Below are 16,575 nucleotides of genomic sequence, written 5' to 3'. Positions count from 1 at the left end.
CTCATCAATGGTGGCATGTAAAAGGTTAATTCAAACGTCTATTGACTATATGTATTGCTCATCCACTAAAGACACTAAAGCTGAAGCCACACAATGTAAATAAGGACATTAATTAACAGGTAGATATCCTTAGTTAAGTCTGGCGCTATTTATGTCTGGCTGAGCTGGGCTTAGAGCTTTGGAAGGAAGTCTGCAGAAAACAGCAAGTCTTGTAAAGTGCTGATGGAGGCTGGCGCTGTGCTATCCTGGAGCCCTGGGAATTACAGCAGTTCCGTTCTGCAGTGTCCACTCAGCGTCTCTATCCAATACAGAAATACATTCTTCCTTGGCTGTGCTTTGAGGAGAAGGAAATCTTAATGCATCCCAAAATGCATCAAACTGAGCATCTATCAGACAATCAAATATTCATTTATTCACAAGTTAATCAAAGTACGTCACAAATACAACATACCATACACAAAGGGTTAGTCAATTTGCATCCCGAAATCAATGCACAATCCTCCAACCAGTATCAAATCAAATGTTATTGGTTGCATACACATATTTAGCAGATGTTATTGTGGGTGTAGTGAAATGCTTGATTTCCTAGCTCCAACAGTGCAGTAATATCTAACAATACACAACAATACACACAAATCTAAAAGTAAAAGAATGGAATTAAGAAATATAGACATATTAGGACGAGCAATGTCGGAGTCCAGAGTATCAATATATGTTTATATGATGGGATGTATAGACATTATGGACAGTATGTGGATATAATATGTAGTATATCTGAAGATTCAATTAATATAGATCAATAGTGATAGTGGTCTAAACACTACAGGTGCTGTATCTAGTTAGATCTCACTGTACACAGTAGCTATCTGCTGAGGCTGCAGAATGAACAGGATCCTGAATCTGAGGGGACTGAGGGATATGTCCCAAATGGCACCCTATTCTCTTTATAGTGCACTACTTTTGACCAGGGCCCATATAGAGCTCTGGTCAAAAGTAGTGCACTATATCGGGGATAGGGTGCCATTTGGGACGCGGTCCATGTTCAGGCACTAAAGCTATTGGTTCTCAGACGTGTCCTGTGTGTCAATGAAATTGGCTTCACAGTGAGCATAGTCCAGTACAAGCTGTTTGGTGCTCATCGCAGGACAAGACACTGAAGTCAAGCCAGCCCAGGTTCACCCAGAGTGTGCCCCAAATGCCACCCTATTCCCGAAATGGGCTCTGATTAAAAGTAGTGCACTACATAGGGAATAGGGTGTGATTTGGGAGGCATCCTCATAGACAAAGACTGTAATACATGTCTGGAAGGCACTTCCATCCTCCTCATTGAGCCACTGTTGGAGGCTATTTTCACAGAGTAAGCAGATAGAATATTTTATAGCCAATTGGTAATTACAATGTCCTGTAAATCAACATCCATAGATTAATTAGACTTTCTAATATGTGGTGTAAAATAGGTTAGGAGTGTTAGAATGCTGCAAATCCGTTTCTCAAGGAAGATTAACACAGCACTGTGACCCATGACAATAATCAATACATACAGTGGGGGAAAAAAGTATTTAGTCAGCCACCAATTGTGCAAGTTCTCCCACTTAAAAAGATGAGAGAGGCCTGTAATTTTCATCATAGGTACACGTCAACTATGACAGACAAAATGAGAAAAATTTTCCAGAAAATCACATTGTAGGATTTTTTATGAATTTATTTGCAAATTATGGTGGAAAATAAGTATTTGGTCAATAACAAAAGTTTCTCAATACTTTGTTATATACCCTTTGTTGGCAATGACACAGGTCAAACATTTTCTGTAAGTCTTCACAAGGTTTTCACACACTGTTGCTGGTATTTTGGCCCATTCCTCCATGCAGATCTCCTCTAGAGCAGTGATGTTTTGGGGCTGTTGCTGGGCAACACGGACTTTCAACTCCCTCCAAAGATTTTCTATGGGGTTGAGATCTGGAGACTGGCTAGGCCACTCCAGGACCTTGAAATGCTTCTTACGAAGCCACTCCTTCGTTGCCCGGGTGGTGTGTTTGGGATCATTGTCATGCTGAAAGACCCAGCCACGTTTCATCTTCAATGCCCTTGCTGATGGAAGGAGGTTTTCACTCAAAATCTCACGATACATGGCCCCATTCATCCTTTACACGGATCGGTCGACCTGGTCCCTTTGCAGAAAAACAGCCCCAAAGCATGATGTTTCCACCCCCATGCTTCACAGTAGGTATGGTGTTATTTGTCCTCCAAACACGACGAGTTGAGTTTTTACCAAAAAGTTATATTTTGGTTTCATCTGACCATATGACATTCTCCCAATCCTCTTCTGGATCATCCAAATGCACTCTAGCAAACTTCAGACGGGCCTGGACATGTACTGGCTTAAGCAGGGGGACACGTCTGGCACTGCAGGACTTGAGTCCCTGGCGGCGTAGTGTGTTACTGATGGTATGCTTTGTTACTTTGGTCCCAGCTCTCTGCAGGTCAATCACTAGGTCCCCCCGTGTGGTTCTGGGATTTTTGCTCACCGTTCTTGTGATCATTTTGACCCCACGGGGTGAGATCTTGCGTGGAGCCCCAGATCGAGGGAGATTATCAGTGGTCTTGTATGTCTTCCGTTTCCTAATAATTGCTCCCACAGTTGATTTCTTCAAACCAAGCTGCTTACCTATTGCAGATTCAGTCTTCCCAGCCTGGTGCAGGTCTACAATTTTGTTTCTGGTGTTCTTTGACAGCTCTTTGGTCTTGGCCATAGTGGAGTTTGGAGTGTGACTGTTTGAGGTTGTGGACAGGTGTCTTTTATACTGATAACAAGTTCAAACAGGTGCCATTAATACAGGTAACGAGTGGAGGACAGAGGAGCCTCTTAAATAAGAAGTTACAGGTCTGTGAGAGCCAGAAATCTTGCTTGTTTGTAGGTGACCAAATACTTATTTTCCACCATAATTTGCAAATAAATTCATAAAAAATCCTACAATGTGATTTTCTGGATTTTTTTTCTGAATTTGTCTGTCATAGTTGACGAGTACCTATGATGAAAATTACAGGCCTCTCTCATCTTTTTAAGTGGGAGAACCTGCACAATTGGTGGCTGACTAAATACTTTTTTTCCCCACTGTACAAGCATTAGATTTTGTATTTTATTAGGATCCCCAGTTGCTGTTGCAAAAGCAGCAGCTACTCTTCCTGGGGTCCACACAAAACATGAAACATGACATAATACAGAACATTAATAGACAAGAAGAGCTCAAGGACAGAACTACATACACAAGATTAGACTAAACTAGAGCCTGCAGAACTTGCTTTTTGGAGAGTGGTGTCAAAAAAGCAGAGCATCTCTTTATTACGGACAGACCTCTCCCCAGCTTTACAACCATTGAATCTATATGTTTTGACCATGATAGTTTACAATCTAAGGTAACACCAAGTAATTTAGTCTCCTCAACTTGTTCAACAGCCACACCATTCATTACCAGATTCAGCCGAGGTCTAGAACTTAGGGAATGATTTGTACAAAATACAATGCTCTTAGTTGTAGAGATGTTCAGTACCAGTTTATTAGTGGCCACCCATTCCAAAACAGACTGCAACTCTTTGTTAAGGGTTTCAGTGACTTCATTAGCTGTGGTAGCTGATGCGTATATGGTTGAATCATCAGCATACATGGACACACATGCTAAATTTAATGCCAGTGGCATGTCATTGGTAAAAATAGAAAAGAGTAGAGGGCCTAGAGAGCTGCCCTGTGGTACACCACACTTTACTTGTTTGACATTAGAGAAGCTTCCGTTAAAAAACACCCTTTGAGTTTTATTAGATAGATAGCTCTGAATCCACGATATGGCAGAGGTTGAAAAGCCATAACACATACGTTTTTTCAACAACAGGTTATGGTCAATAATATCAAAGGCTGCACTGAAATCTAACAGTACAGCTCCCACAATCTTATTATCAATTTCTTTCAACCAATCATCAGTCATTTGTGTCAGTGCAGTGCATGTTGAGTGCCCTTCCCTATAAGCATGCTGAAAGTCTGTTGTTAATTTGTTTACAGAGAAATAGCATTGTATTTGGTCAAACACAATTTTTTCCAACAGTTTGCAAAGAGCTGGCAGCAAGCTTATAGGTCTGCTGTTAGAACCAGTAAAGGCCGCTTTACCATTCTTGGGTAGCGGAATTACTTTGGCTTCCCTCCAGGCCTGAGGACAAATACTTTCCTCTATGCTTAGATTAAAGATATGACAGATAGGAGTGGCTATAGAGTCAGCTACCATCCTCAGTAGCTTTCCATCTATGTTGTCAATGCCAGGTTTGTCATTATTGATCGATAACAATAATTTTTCCACCTCTCCCACACTAACTTTACAAAATTCAAACTTGCAATGCTTTTCTTTCATTATTTGTTTTTTTATGCATGAATACGATGTCTCATTGTTCATTGTTGGCATTTCCTGCCTAAGTTTTCCCACTTTGCCAATGAAATAATCATTTAAATAATTGGGAACATCAAATGGTTTTGTGATGAATAAGCCATCTGTTTCGATGAAAGATGGAGTTGAATTTGTCTTTCTGCCCATCATTTCATTTAAAGTAATCCAACGTTTTTTTTCCCATCATTCTTTATATCATTGATCTTGGCTTCATAATAGAGTTTCTTCTTCTTTTTGTTGAGTTTAGTCACATAATTTCTCAATTTACAGTAAGTCAACCAGTCAGACTGTCACGTCTACTCCTGCTCCTCCCCTCCGGCGTGCGACGTCGCCGGAATACTAACCACCGGTCCTGGGATTCATCATTACGCACACCTGCAGATCATTATGATTCACACCTGGACTCCATTATCTTCCTCATTACCTCCCCTTTATATGTCCCTCCCTTACGTTTAGTCCTCAGTCGGTATTGTTCCTGTGTTTATGCTATATCGCCACTGTTACGCTGTCTCGTTTTATTAAACGTTTCACCTGCACCTGCTTCTCGACTCACAGTGTCATTGTTACACAGACTTATTAGCCACTCCTTTTGCCCCATCTTTTTCAACCATTCAGTTTTTCTATTCCTCATCAATCCATGGAGCCTTAGCAGTTCTAATAGTCTGTTTCCTAACAGGTACATGTTTATCAATAATTGGAAGAAGCAATTTCATAAATTCATCAAGTGCAGCGTCTGGATGCTCCTTATAGATCCAAGCACTACTCCTTTTGTTGATAATTTAGCTTATCAAATCAATATTTTGGCACATAAAATGTTATTAACCCCTGTTCCTAATATCATCAATTATGTTTTAGAATTAGACAGCAGATGAAAGTACTTGGATAACAGAGCAGAGCGCTCTGGCCATGACAATAAGCTGAACAACAAATAGAACAACGCCCTTGACAGTGCTGGCAAGAGCCACTTGCTGGATCACATGACCTCCAAGTTGGCAAACTGACATCATCATATGGATAATCTCTTGGAATGGTCATTGGCCAGTAGGAATTGTAAAGGTGATTGGCCAGTGATTGACTTTACCAGTCAAATCGCCAGAGGTTCCAAGACCGTTCTATTCATTCTATTTCTACGAGGCAAGGCCCTGTAGGACAAAATAAATAGACCATCCATCTCGTTCTCTTCTGTCAGTAGCTCTATGTGCACATCATGAGACCACATCAACTTAACTATCAGTCACTATCATGTGTGAGAGACCATTGATCTGTTCAGACAGTGAGTAGCTGTTCCAGAGATGTTACAGTAGCGTTTCCCAATGCTCGGGACTCCAAGGGGTGCACGTTTTGGTTTTTGCCCTAACACTACAAAGCTGATTCAAATTATCAAAGCTTGATGATTAGTTGATTATTTGAATCAGCTGTGTAGTGCTAGGGAAAAATGTTTAACCCTGGGTTCCCGAGGACCGAATTTGGGAAAACCCTGTGTTACAGTGGTAACTCCACTGTAGCTCAGTTGGTAGAGCATGGCGCTTGCAACGCCAGGGTTGTGGGTTCGTTTCCCACGGGGGGGGCCAGTATGAAAATGTATGCACTAAATGTAAGTCGCTCTGGATAAGAGCGTCTGCTAAATGACTTAAATGTAACAAGTTAAAATGGTGAGTCCAATTCCTTCAGTTCCAACAGGTACTTGCTAAGCGCCTTCTCAGAGGCCCAGCACCCTACAGCCATGGAGCCCTTCAGGAGCCACTTAAGCAGTCCCACAGTCGCCCCTGGAGAGACAAGGGGAGCCAGAGTCTTGACCCCCACCCTGGGGGCCACCATTTGGGGCAGGCTGAGGGCCACACAACCCAGGGCCCCGACAGCGTTTCCCGCAAACAGACACACGGTGAGCGAGCAGGAGAGGGCTGACAACGCCAGGCAGCGTGACATCAGCATCAACTCATCCGCTGACAGCCAATCGCAGAGCACCGGGAGGAGAGCTGAGCCAATAAGGAGGATGTTGGCTGTGGTGCGGTCTTCGCTGAGCCACAGGAAGCCGAAGGAGACCAGCGGTGGAGCCAGGACCTCGCCGGCCCACTCCAGGTCCCCCTGTATAGAGGTCAGGTATGGGCTGATGGAGAAAGGCAGAGTGCAGAGGCCTGAGGAGAGACCAAGCAGGAAGAAACCCACCGCTGGAGCTCTGTGGTCCTACAAGAGAAAGAGGGAGATGAGGAAACAGTCAGATTGAGGAGAAATAAGGAGTCATGAGGGGTGGAGAATGGTTTAATGGTACACAAGAGTTACACTCAAGTGCCTCACTCAAGTGAACACCAATATATCCTAAAATTACCTTGAAGAGCTGATATGCTGTGTACAGAGCAGAGACCGACAGTGTGACGTTGGAACATGCTGTGATCAACTCTGTCAGAGAGCCTGCCATTGGTCTTGACGACTGGTAAGAGAGGACTCAAATCCGAATCACCCTGTTCATTTGATGTGAAGAGATTGAATGGGATTTGTGAAAGAGAAGTTGTAAGATATCTGCAATGAAACTGTCGAATCCCATACCAAAGTTGAGAAAACACTGTTGAAAGTTAGCTAGGATACTTGTCTTACACCGTAGCAATGTGTACAGTGTTAACATTGCAAACAGCTATGTTTCAGGTTACTAGCCACGTTTATACTCTTGATGTAACCAAAGTCAATATTGAAACTTTAAAATGTGAGCTGAAAAATATCAGTTTTCACTCAATCTTACCTCTGTCTCTGTTCCGCTTGTTTGACCACGTGAGGCAAGCAGTACCAGGATGTGGGCGTTCCCAGACGTTAAAGAACTGCGCATGCTCGGCTCGATCTTCCACCAAATTCGAACAATATGGCGGCGCTGTTGACAACAATAACAGAGGAGTGGATACGAGAGAAGCTACATCTAAATCACCACTGCCTTGGTAATATCTTTGACACTTAACTTGTAGCTTGTAAATTGGTAGCCTAGATATATGATGAGTTTGATTTAAAAAAAGTTTTATACTGCCATTAATAGCGAACTAACGCACAGAGACTATGCTCAATGCTAACGTTAGCTCGCCAGCTAAACAGTACTTTGCATTTACCTGGCAACAGGTAGCTAACTAGCTATCTAGCGAAAGATGGACAACGTTACCATGGGTCTACAACTACCCAACAACTCTACTCTGCTTGCTGGCTACTAACATTCATGACCACTTTACAGCGGATGTGAGATCACTGAGCCTCCCAGGCTCGTACAAGGAGAAAATCAGACATCTGGGAATCTCACTAAAGAACTTTGTCCGTTTGAAAACCCTGAACCTCTCCTGTAATGCACTCATCTCTGTCGAGGTGAGATGTCTCTCCACAGACAAATGTATACAGTACATGGTGAAATGGTGACTGAAGTCTGAATGTGTAGATCTTCTTGTGTCCAAAATTGTACTCTAGTCCATATTATATTTACATTTACGTCATTTAGCAGACGTCCACAGCGACTTACAGTTAGTGAGTGCATACATTATATATATATATATATATATATTATTTTATTATATATATATTTTTTCTTCATACTGGCCCCCCATGGGAAATGAACCCACAACCCTGGCATTGCAAACGCCATGCTCTACCAACTGAGCTACATCCCTGCCGGCCATTCCCTCCCCTACCCTGGACGACGCTGGGCCAATTGTGTGCCGCCCCATGGGTCTCCCGGTCGCGGCCGGCTACGACAGAGCCTGGATTCGAACCAGGATCTCTAGTGGCACAGCCTTAGACCACTGCGCCACTCAGGAGACAATATAATAATATATTCCCCATATAGTGTGCATTATTTTGACCAGGGCTCTGGGCAAAAGTAGTTCACTCTGTAGGGAATAGGGTGACATTTGGGACACACGCTGAATGTGTAAGTCACATTTGTTTCTTTCTATGTTTGTTCATCTAAAGGGGGTCCAACACTTGAAGATGCTGGAGAGGCTGAACTTGTACTACAACAGCATTCCCTCCCTTCAGGAGGTCAAAGTGCTCTGCAAGCTGACTGCTCTGAGAGAGCTGGACCTGAGGCTCAACCCTCTGGCTAAAACAGATCCACACTACCGCCTGTACTTGGTGCACGCACTGTTCAACCTTCGCAAGCTTGGTACCTATAGCTACAATATTTTCATCTTGAGTCCGATTGGCTGTCCAATGATATTGCTGTTAGATAGTTCTTCTTACCAATCTGAAATTTGACGTTTGTTTTCTTATTGTGTTTTTTCCTGCAGATGACTGTCCAGTCAGAGAAGAGTTTCAATCATGCATTTCTCCTCAGACTCTGCGCTCGGACCCCAACAGATGAGCTCCTCGGAGACAGACATCACTGACCAAAGGTACTGTACACTACAGGGTTAGACAGACATCACTGACCAAAGGTACTGTACACTACAGGGTTAGACAGACATCACTGACCAGAGGTACTGTACACTACAGGGTTAGACAGACATCACTGACCAGAGGTACTGTACTCTACACAGTGTTAATACATCAGCTTGCTAATGTAAGGAGGTCTTGTTTGCACACCAAGGTCTCTTGTCTTCATTAGATATTGATTTGTATTATAAAACATCAGGAAAGACAAACTTCAGATGTCATTTTTTTAAAACAAGTAAACTGTTCTTTATAAGGCATTGTTTCCAATAGTCTGTACAGTGTAACAACTGTCATATTACAGTGTTATAGATTGTATTATACAATATTCTTCTAATACTGCTATGTTGTGATGTAATAAGTGTTGGATTGGTGTCTTCCAGGAGCAGTAAGCCGAGGTTGGCCTCAGTAAATCGCCTGTCCAAGAAGCTCTCAGTCCTGGATGACAACGATGACATAGTGTTGAACCTTGTTGCTAAGTGCAACTGGGACCAAAGTGAACCTCTGTTCCTTACTGGCTCTTTCCACAATGAACCAGAGTCCCAGCTCTATCATCAGACCAGAGTCCCAGCTCTATCATCAGACCAGAGTCCCAGCTCTATCATCAGATAGACCAGAGTCCCAGCTCTATCATCAGATAGACCAGAGTCCCAGCTCTATCATCAGATAGACCAGAGTCCCAGCTCTATCATCAGATAGACCAGAGTCCCAGCTCTATCATCAGATAGACCAGAGTCCCAGCTCTATCATCAGATAGACCAGAGTCCCAGCTCTATCATCAGATAGACCAGAGTCCCAGCTCTATCATCAGATAGACCAGAGTCCCAGCTCTATCATCAGATAGACCAGAGTCCCAGCTCTATCATCAGATAGACCAGAGTCCCAGCTCTATCATCAGATAGACCAGAGTCCCAGCTCTATCATCAGATAGACCAGAGTCCCAGCTCTATCATCAGATAGACCAGAGTCCCAGCTCTATCATCAGATAGACCAGAGTCCCAGCTCTATCATCAGATAGACCAGAGTCCCAGCTCTATCATCAGATAGACCAGAGTCCCAGCTCTATCATCAGATCAAAGATGAGTGTGAGTTTGTTGTTTCATCACAGAATAGTACATTATTTTTTACATTGACAAATGACCGTATGAATTGGTATTGGAGCTTGATGTACACCATGACTGTTAGTGTAAGGAAAGTCCACCAGGGGGAGACAAGTGTTTAGATGGTCTTTAGTTTTGCCTAGGAACATGGGGGATTTTGCTCATTTATGGCAAGATTTCAGAGATTTACCCTTAATTGATTTCATTCAGCACTTGATGAATTGCATGTTTAACTAGTTACATTCATTATGGTCTACCTCTAAAATATGCATATTATCAGCTTGTCATTCCCAGTCCAATGGGCTACGTTTAAGAGAAGGATCTCGAAGGAAAGGTTCTTCCTCCTCCTCGTTGAAAACGTCAGAGGGGCCAAGGGTAACCTTTAACCCCTGTGTAGAGAAACACAGCGGGGCTAGCTCTGGACGGGAGGGGAGGAGCGAGAGAAACTCCCCAAACACTTGAGAGTCACAGCCAAAGGCCACTTCACCCCTCACCCTGGTGAGATCACACTGAATATCCTCTCTGAGAAATTTGGTGTCACAGCTGTCACACAAACCAGGTGGCATGAATGTCCTACAGTGGAGGCTGCTGAGGGGAGGACGGCTCATAATAATGGCTGGAACAGAGGAAATGGAATGGCATCAAACACATGGGAACCAGCCATTACCACGAGTCTGTCCTCCCCAATTAAGGTGCCACCAACCTCCTGTGATATCCTAATACAATATTCAGAGTATTTTGCACTGGCTTCATCCTCCTTTAGATCAAGCAGACCAGCCTAAGTCTTCCTTAGTGAAGATCCGCCCCCCCAGTCCACGAAGTCTCTGTCCAAATAGCGCTGATGCCTCCAACCCCATCCTGCACCCTCCCAGACTGTCCTACCATAACACTCAGCAGACAGCAGGGGGCTCCACCTCACCACAGAAACATGCCAAGCAACAGACGGTGAGACATTTCAGAGAGAAAACCCACCTATCACTACCGTACCATTCATTCATCCTAGAGAAAACCCACCTATCACTACCGTACCATTCATTCATCCTAGAGAAAACCCACCTATCCCTACCGTACCATTCATTCATCCTAGAGAAAACCCACCTATCACTACCGTACCATTCATTCATCCTAGAGAAAACCCACCTATCACTGCCCTACCATTCATTCATCCTAGAGAAAACCCACCTATCCCTACCGTACCATTCATTCATCCTAGATCTTACTGTTCATTATAACCAGTCATTTGTAATTGTATCAAATCTGTCTCCTAGGGAAGCTATAGGAAACCAATGGAGATGCTGCTGAGCCTAGTGGACAAGCACTGGACAGGGGAGAGGCCACTGAACCATGACCACAACTTCCTCTGTGAGTATGAACCCCCCATGTACTGTATAGCTTACCTGCTTAATGGAGAATCTGGGTCTACTAGTATTTATCTGACCTACCTCCAGCTCAGGCATGATGGAACAAGACATCTCCAGTGGAGAAGACGAGGTCAGGACGTTGAGAGGGAACGTTGAAGAGCTGAAGGAGCAGGCAGAGATACGAGACCAAGACCACAGGACAGAGACCTATAGACTAACTACACAGCTGAAGGAAGCACATGTCTGTTGTAAGCTTCAGACTGTTCAAAGCAGCATCTTCAATTATATTACCTCATGTTTGAAAATTGCATGAGACCCTGACTCCACAAAGAGTTGAGAATGGATGGATGGAATTATGTTCAATGTCTTTTGCTTGAATGAGCAGCTGAGGATGCTATTGGACGATAACGTCTCTCTACAGAAACAGATGATCAAATTAGAACAACAATATCTCAACTCTATGATGAAAAGTTCACCTAACACTGAGATATTTGGTGAGTGAAATAAAAGCAGCTTTTTGATATACCTGGTCACTATACTGGGCAGAGTCTGACCGTGACGTAGACCACATGTAACCGTGACGTAGAGCACATGTAACCGTGACGTAGAGCACATGTAACCGTGACGTAGATCACATGTAACCGTGACGTAGAGCACATGTAACCGTGACGTAGAGCACATGTAACCGTGACGTAGAGCACATGTAACCGTGACATAGACCACATGTAACCGTGACATAGATCACATGTAACCGTGACATAGACCACATGTAACCGTGACATAGATCACATGTAACCGTGACGTAGACCACATGTAACCGTGACGTAGAGCACATGTAACCGTGACGTAGAGCACATGTAACCGTGACGTAGAGCACATGTAACCGTGACGTAGAGCACATGTAACCGTGACGTAGAGCACATGTAACCGTGACGTAGAGCACATGTAACCGTGACGTAGAGCACATGTAACCGTGACGTAGAGCACATGTAACCGTGACGTAGATCACATGTAACCGTGACGTAGATCACATGTAACCGTGACGTAGAGCACATGTAACCGTGACGTAGAGCACATGTAAGAGTAATGCAAGATGTTCCACAAATCTGATTTGATTTCAGTCTGTTATATCCGTTGATGTTGCGTGTCAGTGTGCATTTGTGTTGCTGCAGCTTTAGCATCATGTGCTAACTGTGGTCCATGTGGATCTGTATTGCTGCTAGCATTATGTGCTAACTGTGGTCCATGTGGATCTGTATTGCTGCTAGCATCATGTGCTAACTAACTGTGATCCATGTGGTTCTGTATTGCTGCTAGCATCATGTGCTAACTGTGGTCCATGTGTCTTTCTCTCCAGAGAGGCAGGCAGAGGTGGATGAGCTGAGGAGGAAGGTATCAGAGCTGAGGGAGAAGGTCCAGGAGGGGGAGAGAGTCAAGGAGCTGGCATATATGCTGCAGTATAACCATAGGTGAGCACACACAACACTACATTATGTCCAGTACCACCAAGAGCTAAGATACTACACTATGTCCAGTACCACCAAGAGCTAAGATACTACACTATGTCCAGTACCACCAAGAGCTAAGATACTACACTATGTCCAGTACCACCAAGAGCTAAGATACTACACTACACTATGTCCAGTACCACCAAGAGCTAAGACACTACACTACACTATGTCCAGTACCACCAAGAGCTAAGACACTACACTACACTATGTCCAGTACCACCTGGAGCTAAGACACTACACTACACTATGTCCAGTACCACCTGGAGCTAAGACACTACACTACACTACACTATGTCCAGTACCACCTGGAGCTAAGACACTACACTACACTACACTATGTCCAGTACCACCTGGAGCTAAGACACTACACTACACTATGTCCAGTACCACCAAGAGCTAAGACACTACACTACACTATGTCCAGTACCACCAGGAGCTAAGATACTACACTATGTCCAGTACCACCAAGAGCTAAGACACTACACTACACTATGTCCAGTACCACCTGGAGCTAAGACACTACACTATGTCCAGTACCACCTGGAGCTAAGACACTACACTACACTATGTCCAGTACCACCAAGAGCTAAGACACTACACTACACTATGTCCAGTACCACCAAGAGCTAAGACACTACACTATGTCCAGTACCACCAAGAGCTAAGACACTACACTACACTATGTCCAGTACCACCTGGAGCTAAGACACTACACTACACTATGTCCAGTACCACCTGGAGCTAAGACACTACACTACACTATGTCCAGTACCACCTGGAGCTAAGATACTACACTATGTCCAGTACCACCAAGAGCTAAGACACTACACTATGTCCAGTACCACCAGGAGCTAAGATACTACACTATGTCCAGTACCACCTGGAGCTAAGACACTACACTACATTATGTCCAGTACCACCAAGAGCTAAGACACTACACTACACTATGTCCAGTACCACCTGGAGCTAAGACACTACACTACACTATGTCCAGTACCACCAAGAGCTAAGACACTACACTATGTCCAGTACCACCTGGAGCTAAGACACTACACTACACTATGTCCAGTACCACCAAGAGCTAAGACAATACACTACACTATGTCCAGTACCACCTGGAGCTAAGACACTACACTACACTATGTCCAGTACCACCTGGAGCTAAGACACTACACTACACTATGTCCAGTACCACCAAGAGCTAAGACACTACACTACACTATGTCCAGTACCACCAAGAGCTAAGACACTACACTACACTATGTCCAGTACCACCTGGAGCTAAGAAAAGCATACAACCACTCTAGGGACAGTAAAAGTCCTTGACACTTGGGATAATACAAATCTTAACACGGTCTGACTAAAAGCAACCTAATGAGATATTCATTATAAGAGATGCCAGATTGTTTATTCTAATATAAAGTTTAGACTATACCCCAATGGGTGAATAAAGTGCTTGTTAGTGTTTGTGACTAAATAAATGGTGTTGTGTTTGTGCTGCAGGTCACTGGTTGCAACTAATGAGCGTTTGCTGAGAGAACTGGAGGGGACTGGGAGACGGCTCTGAGCAGGAGAGGGAGGGGCAGCTTCACGTCAGAACTACAACAACCAGCAGGCCCACAACTACAACCCCAGGGCCATGTTCAGTAGCTAAATGTTATGGAAGATTGCAGGTAGAAATGTCATGAGTAGAGCCGATTCCTTATTCTACATGATGTCAGAGAGGAGTGTTAGTTCTACATTCCTATCTGAACGTTCCACGACATTGTCCTGCTGAACGAGCACCAGCACCAGATTCCTTCATCTTAGCTCCATATATACTGGTGCCAGCATTTACACTGTTCTTCTGACGCTTTGGGATTCATGTTGAGCACGTAAACTTGTCTTTAAAAACTTCTGTATATCATCATGCTGTATCCACTATCCACACCTTTACACTGTTCCTTACTGACTGTATCCACACCTTTACACTGTTCCTTACTGACTGTATCCACACCTTTACACTGTTCCTTACTGACTGTATCCACACCTTTACACTTTACACACCCTTTACAATCTCAATATTTATGACTAGACATGTTTAAATGATAAAGTATTTATTGTGTTAAAGGTGTTTCTGCCTTTGTGTTGTTTACGGAAACTGAAGTGGGGGAAAGAGCTTCTTCACTAAACACAATGCTGCTTGGGGTCAGTTCTAGCATGTAAGGCCTGTCTCGGTTGAACATATTTTGGGGATAATATATTATTATAACATATGAGGAGAGAACAGGCATGGTGTACCTTTTCCTGAGTCAGGGGCTAGATGAGGCCTCCCCCAGCCAGATATGTAGCCTGGTTCTGAGGTCAGTTCTCTTCTCTCCGTCTGCTGATCACGGCAATGGTGGAATGGATGTGTCTAGATTACAGCTGCACCGTGGCCTCTCCGTCCTGCTGATCACGGCCGTGGTGGAATGGATGTGTCTAGATTACAGCTGCACCGTGGCCTTATTTCTGCCTCAGGGTTCAAGAGATGCCTACACACACACACACTCTTACACTTAAACCAGATCAGTATGAATGCAGCTTGTCAGTCACACTGGCATGGGGATCTGAATTGTGGTTAGTGTGCCCTTTATGGTCCTGAACTTCTGGCAAGGAAAAAACGAATAATAATATGAAAATGTAAGGAAGGATTCCGTCCAGACGGGAGGTAATAACATACAACTGATCCTCTCAATAAGTAATCAGATCAGTAGAGGAGCCAACTGATCCTCTCAATAAGTAATCAGATCAGTAGAGGAGACAACTGATCCTCTCAATAAGTAATCAGTAGAGGAGACAACTGATCCTCTCAATAAGTAATCAGATCAGTAGAGGAGACAACTGATCCTCTCAATAAGTAATCAGATCAGTAGAGGAGACAACTGATCCTCTCAATAAGTAATCAGATCAGTAGAGGAGACAACTGATCCTCTCAATAAGTAATCAGATCAGTAGAGGAAATTAGAAACACACCTATGATTCTCTGGGATGGGGAGTTTTTATTTTCAATAATGCTACAAATCATGAACACACAGGTCTCGAGAACAAGAACCAAAACACAAAGCATGCACCAGGAACCAATAATAGTACATTAACAAGTTATTTTAGGAAAAATAAGACAGTATTGCTCCTCCACACGAAAGGTGCAAAGTATTTGGCATTAAGCACACAACACAAATCATACTAAAGTGACTACGATTCCACTAGTTAACGGGTGTTGGTTTGATCTCAATCAATGCGTGAGTCTTATTGGTCAGCAGTGGCTACATACAGTAAGGTAGGGTGACCAGTATGAAAGGGAGAGGACGTCATCATTATGCTGGAAAAATAAATGTCCTACAAAAGCCTTCTTCTTTGCCCATCCCCTTTACCCCCATACAGTAATTCCATCAAATATTACAGTACTATATTACCCCTGCTTTTGTATTCTGTTGAACGTGTGCCATAGAAATTGTCAGAATAACAGTGTTTCAACTAAAAGGTTTTCTAAAACTTCTTCAAAGACAAGAGTTCAAGGGTCACAAGCAATACTGATGGAGTCACTAGTCATATGTACCTAACTGTATTAGCTATGGGCATGTCAGTCTTTTTCATTTAGAATGTAAACGTTCTAGTTTGATATGCATCGATTTGACACAATTCAAATTGCTGGCATTGCTTTTGTAGCCTATCATCTATGGTTAATAATACTGTTGGAAGTTTTGTTCAATGATAATATCACCTGATAATGTCACCCAACTCCTTGGCCACACATGTCCCT

General features: G+C 43.5%; 2 protein-coding genes across 2 annotated transcripts; one reads left to right on the top strand and one right to left on the bottom strand.

The window, feature by feature from the left end:
• Positions 1–5,993: 5,993 nt before the first annotated feature.
• LOC121556916 lies at positions 5,994–7,209 on the bottom strand. The gene is made up of 3 exons (XM_041870800.1): positions 7,162–7,209; positions 6,754–6,886; positions 5,994–6,611 (listed from the first exon to the last, which is right to left on the bottom strand). Exons 2-3 carry the CDS (start codon positions 6,841–6,843, stop codon positions 6,072–6,074), a joined length of 630 nt encoding a protein of 209 aa, XP_041726734.1. The 5' UTR covers positions 6,844–6,886; positions 7,162–7,209; the 3' UTR covers positions 5,994–6,071.
• Positions 7,210–7,220: 11 nt separating this feature from the next.
• On the top strand, positions 7,221–14,895 carry LOC121556915 (centrosomal protein of 72 kDa-like). Its single transcript, XM_041870799.2, is given in 10 exon segments — positions 7,221–7,351; positions 7,636–7,763; positions 8,364–8,556; positions 8,681–8,692; positions 8,695–8,785; positions 9,206–10,867; positions 11,191–11,284; positions 11,371–11,777; positions 12,641–12,752; positions 14,298–14,895. Coding segments are annotated over 6 exon segments (726 nt in total). The 5' UTR covers positions 7,221–7,278; the 3' UTR covers positions 9,435–10,867; positions 11,191–11,284; positions 11,371–11,777; positions 12,641–12,752; positions 14,298–14,895.
• Positions 14,896–16,575: the final 1,680 nt, after the last annotated feature.

The sequence above is a fragment of the Coregonus clupeaformis genome, chromosome 28 (genome assembly GCF_020615455.1).
Source record: "Coregonus clupeaformis isolate EN_2021a chromosome 28, ASM2061545v1, whole genome shotgun sequence".
Lineage (NCBI taxonomy): Eukaryota > Metazoa > Chordata > Actinopteri > Salmoniformes > Salmonidae > Coregonus > Coregonus clupeaformis.
This window is presented reverse-complemented; position numbering and strand designations above follow the sequence as displayed.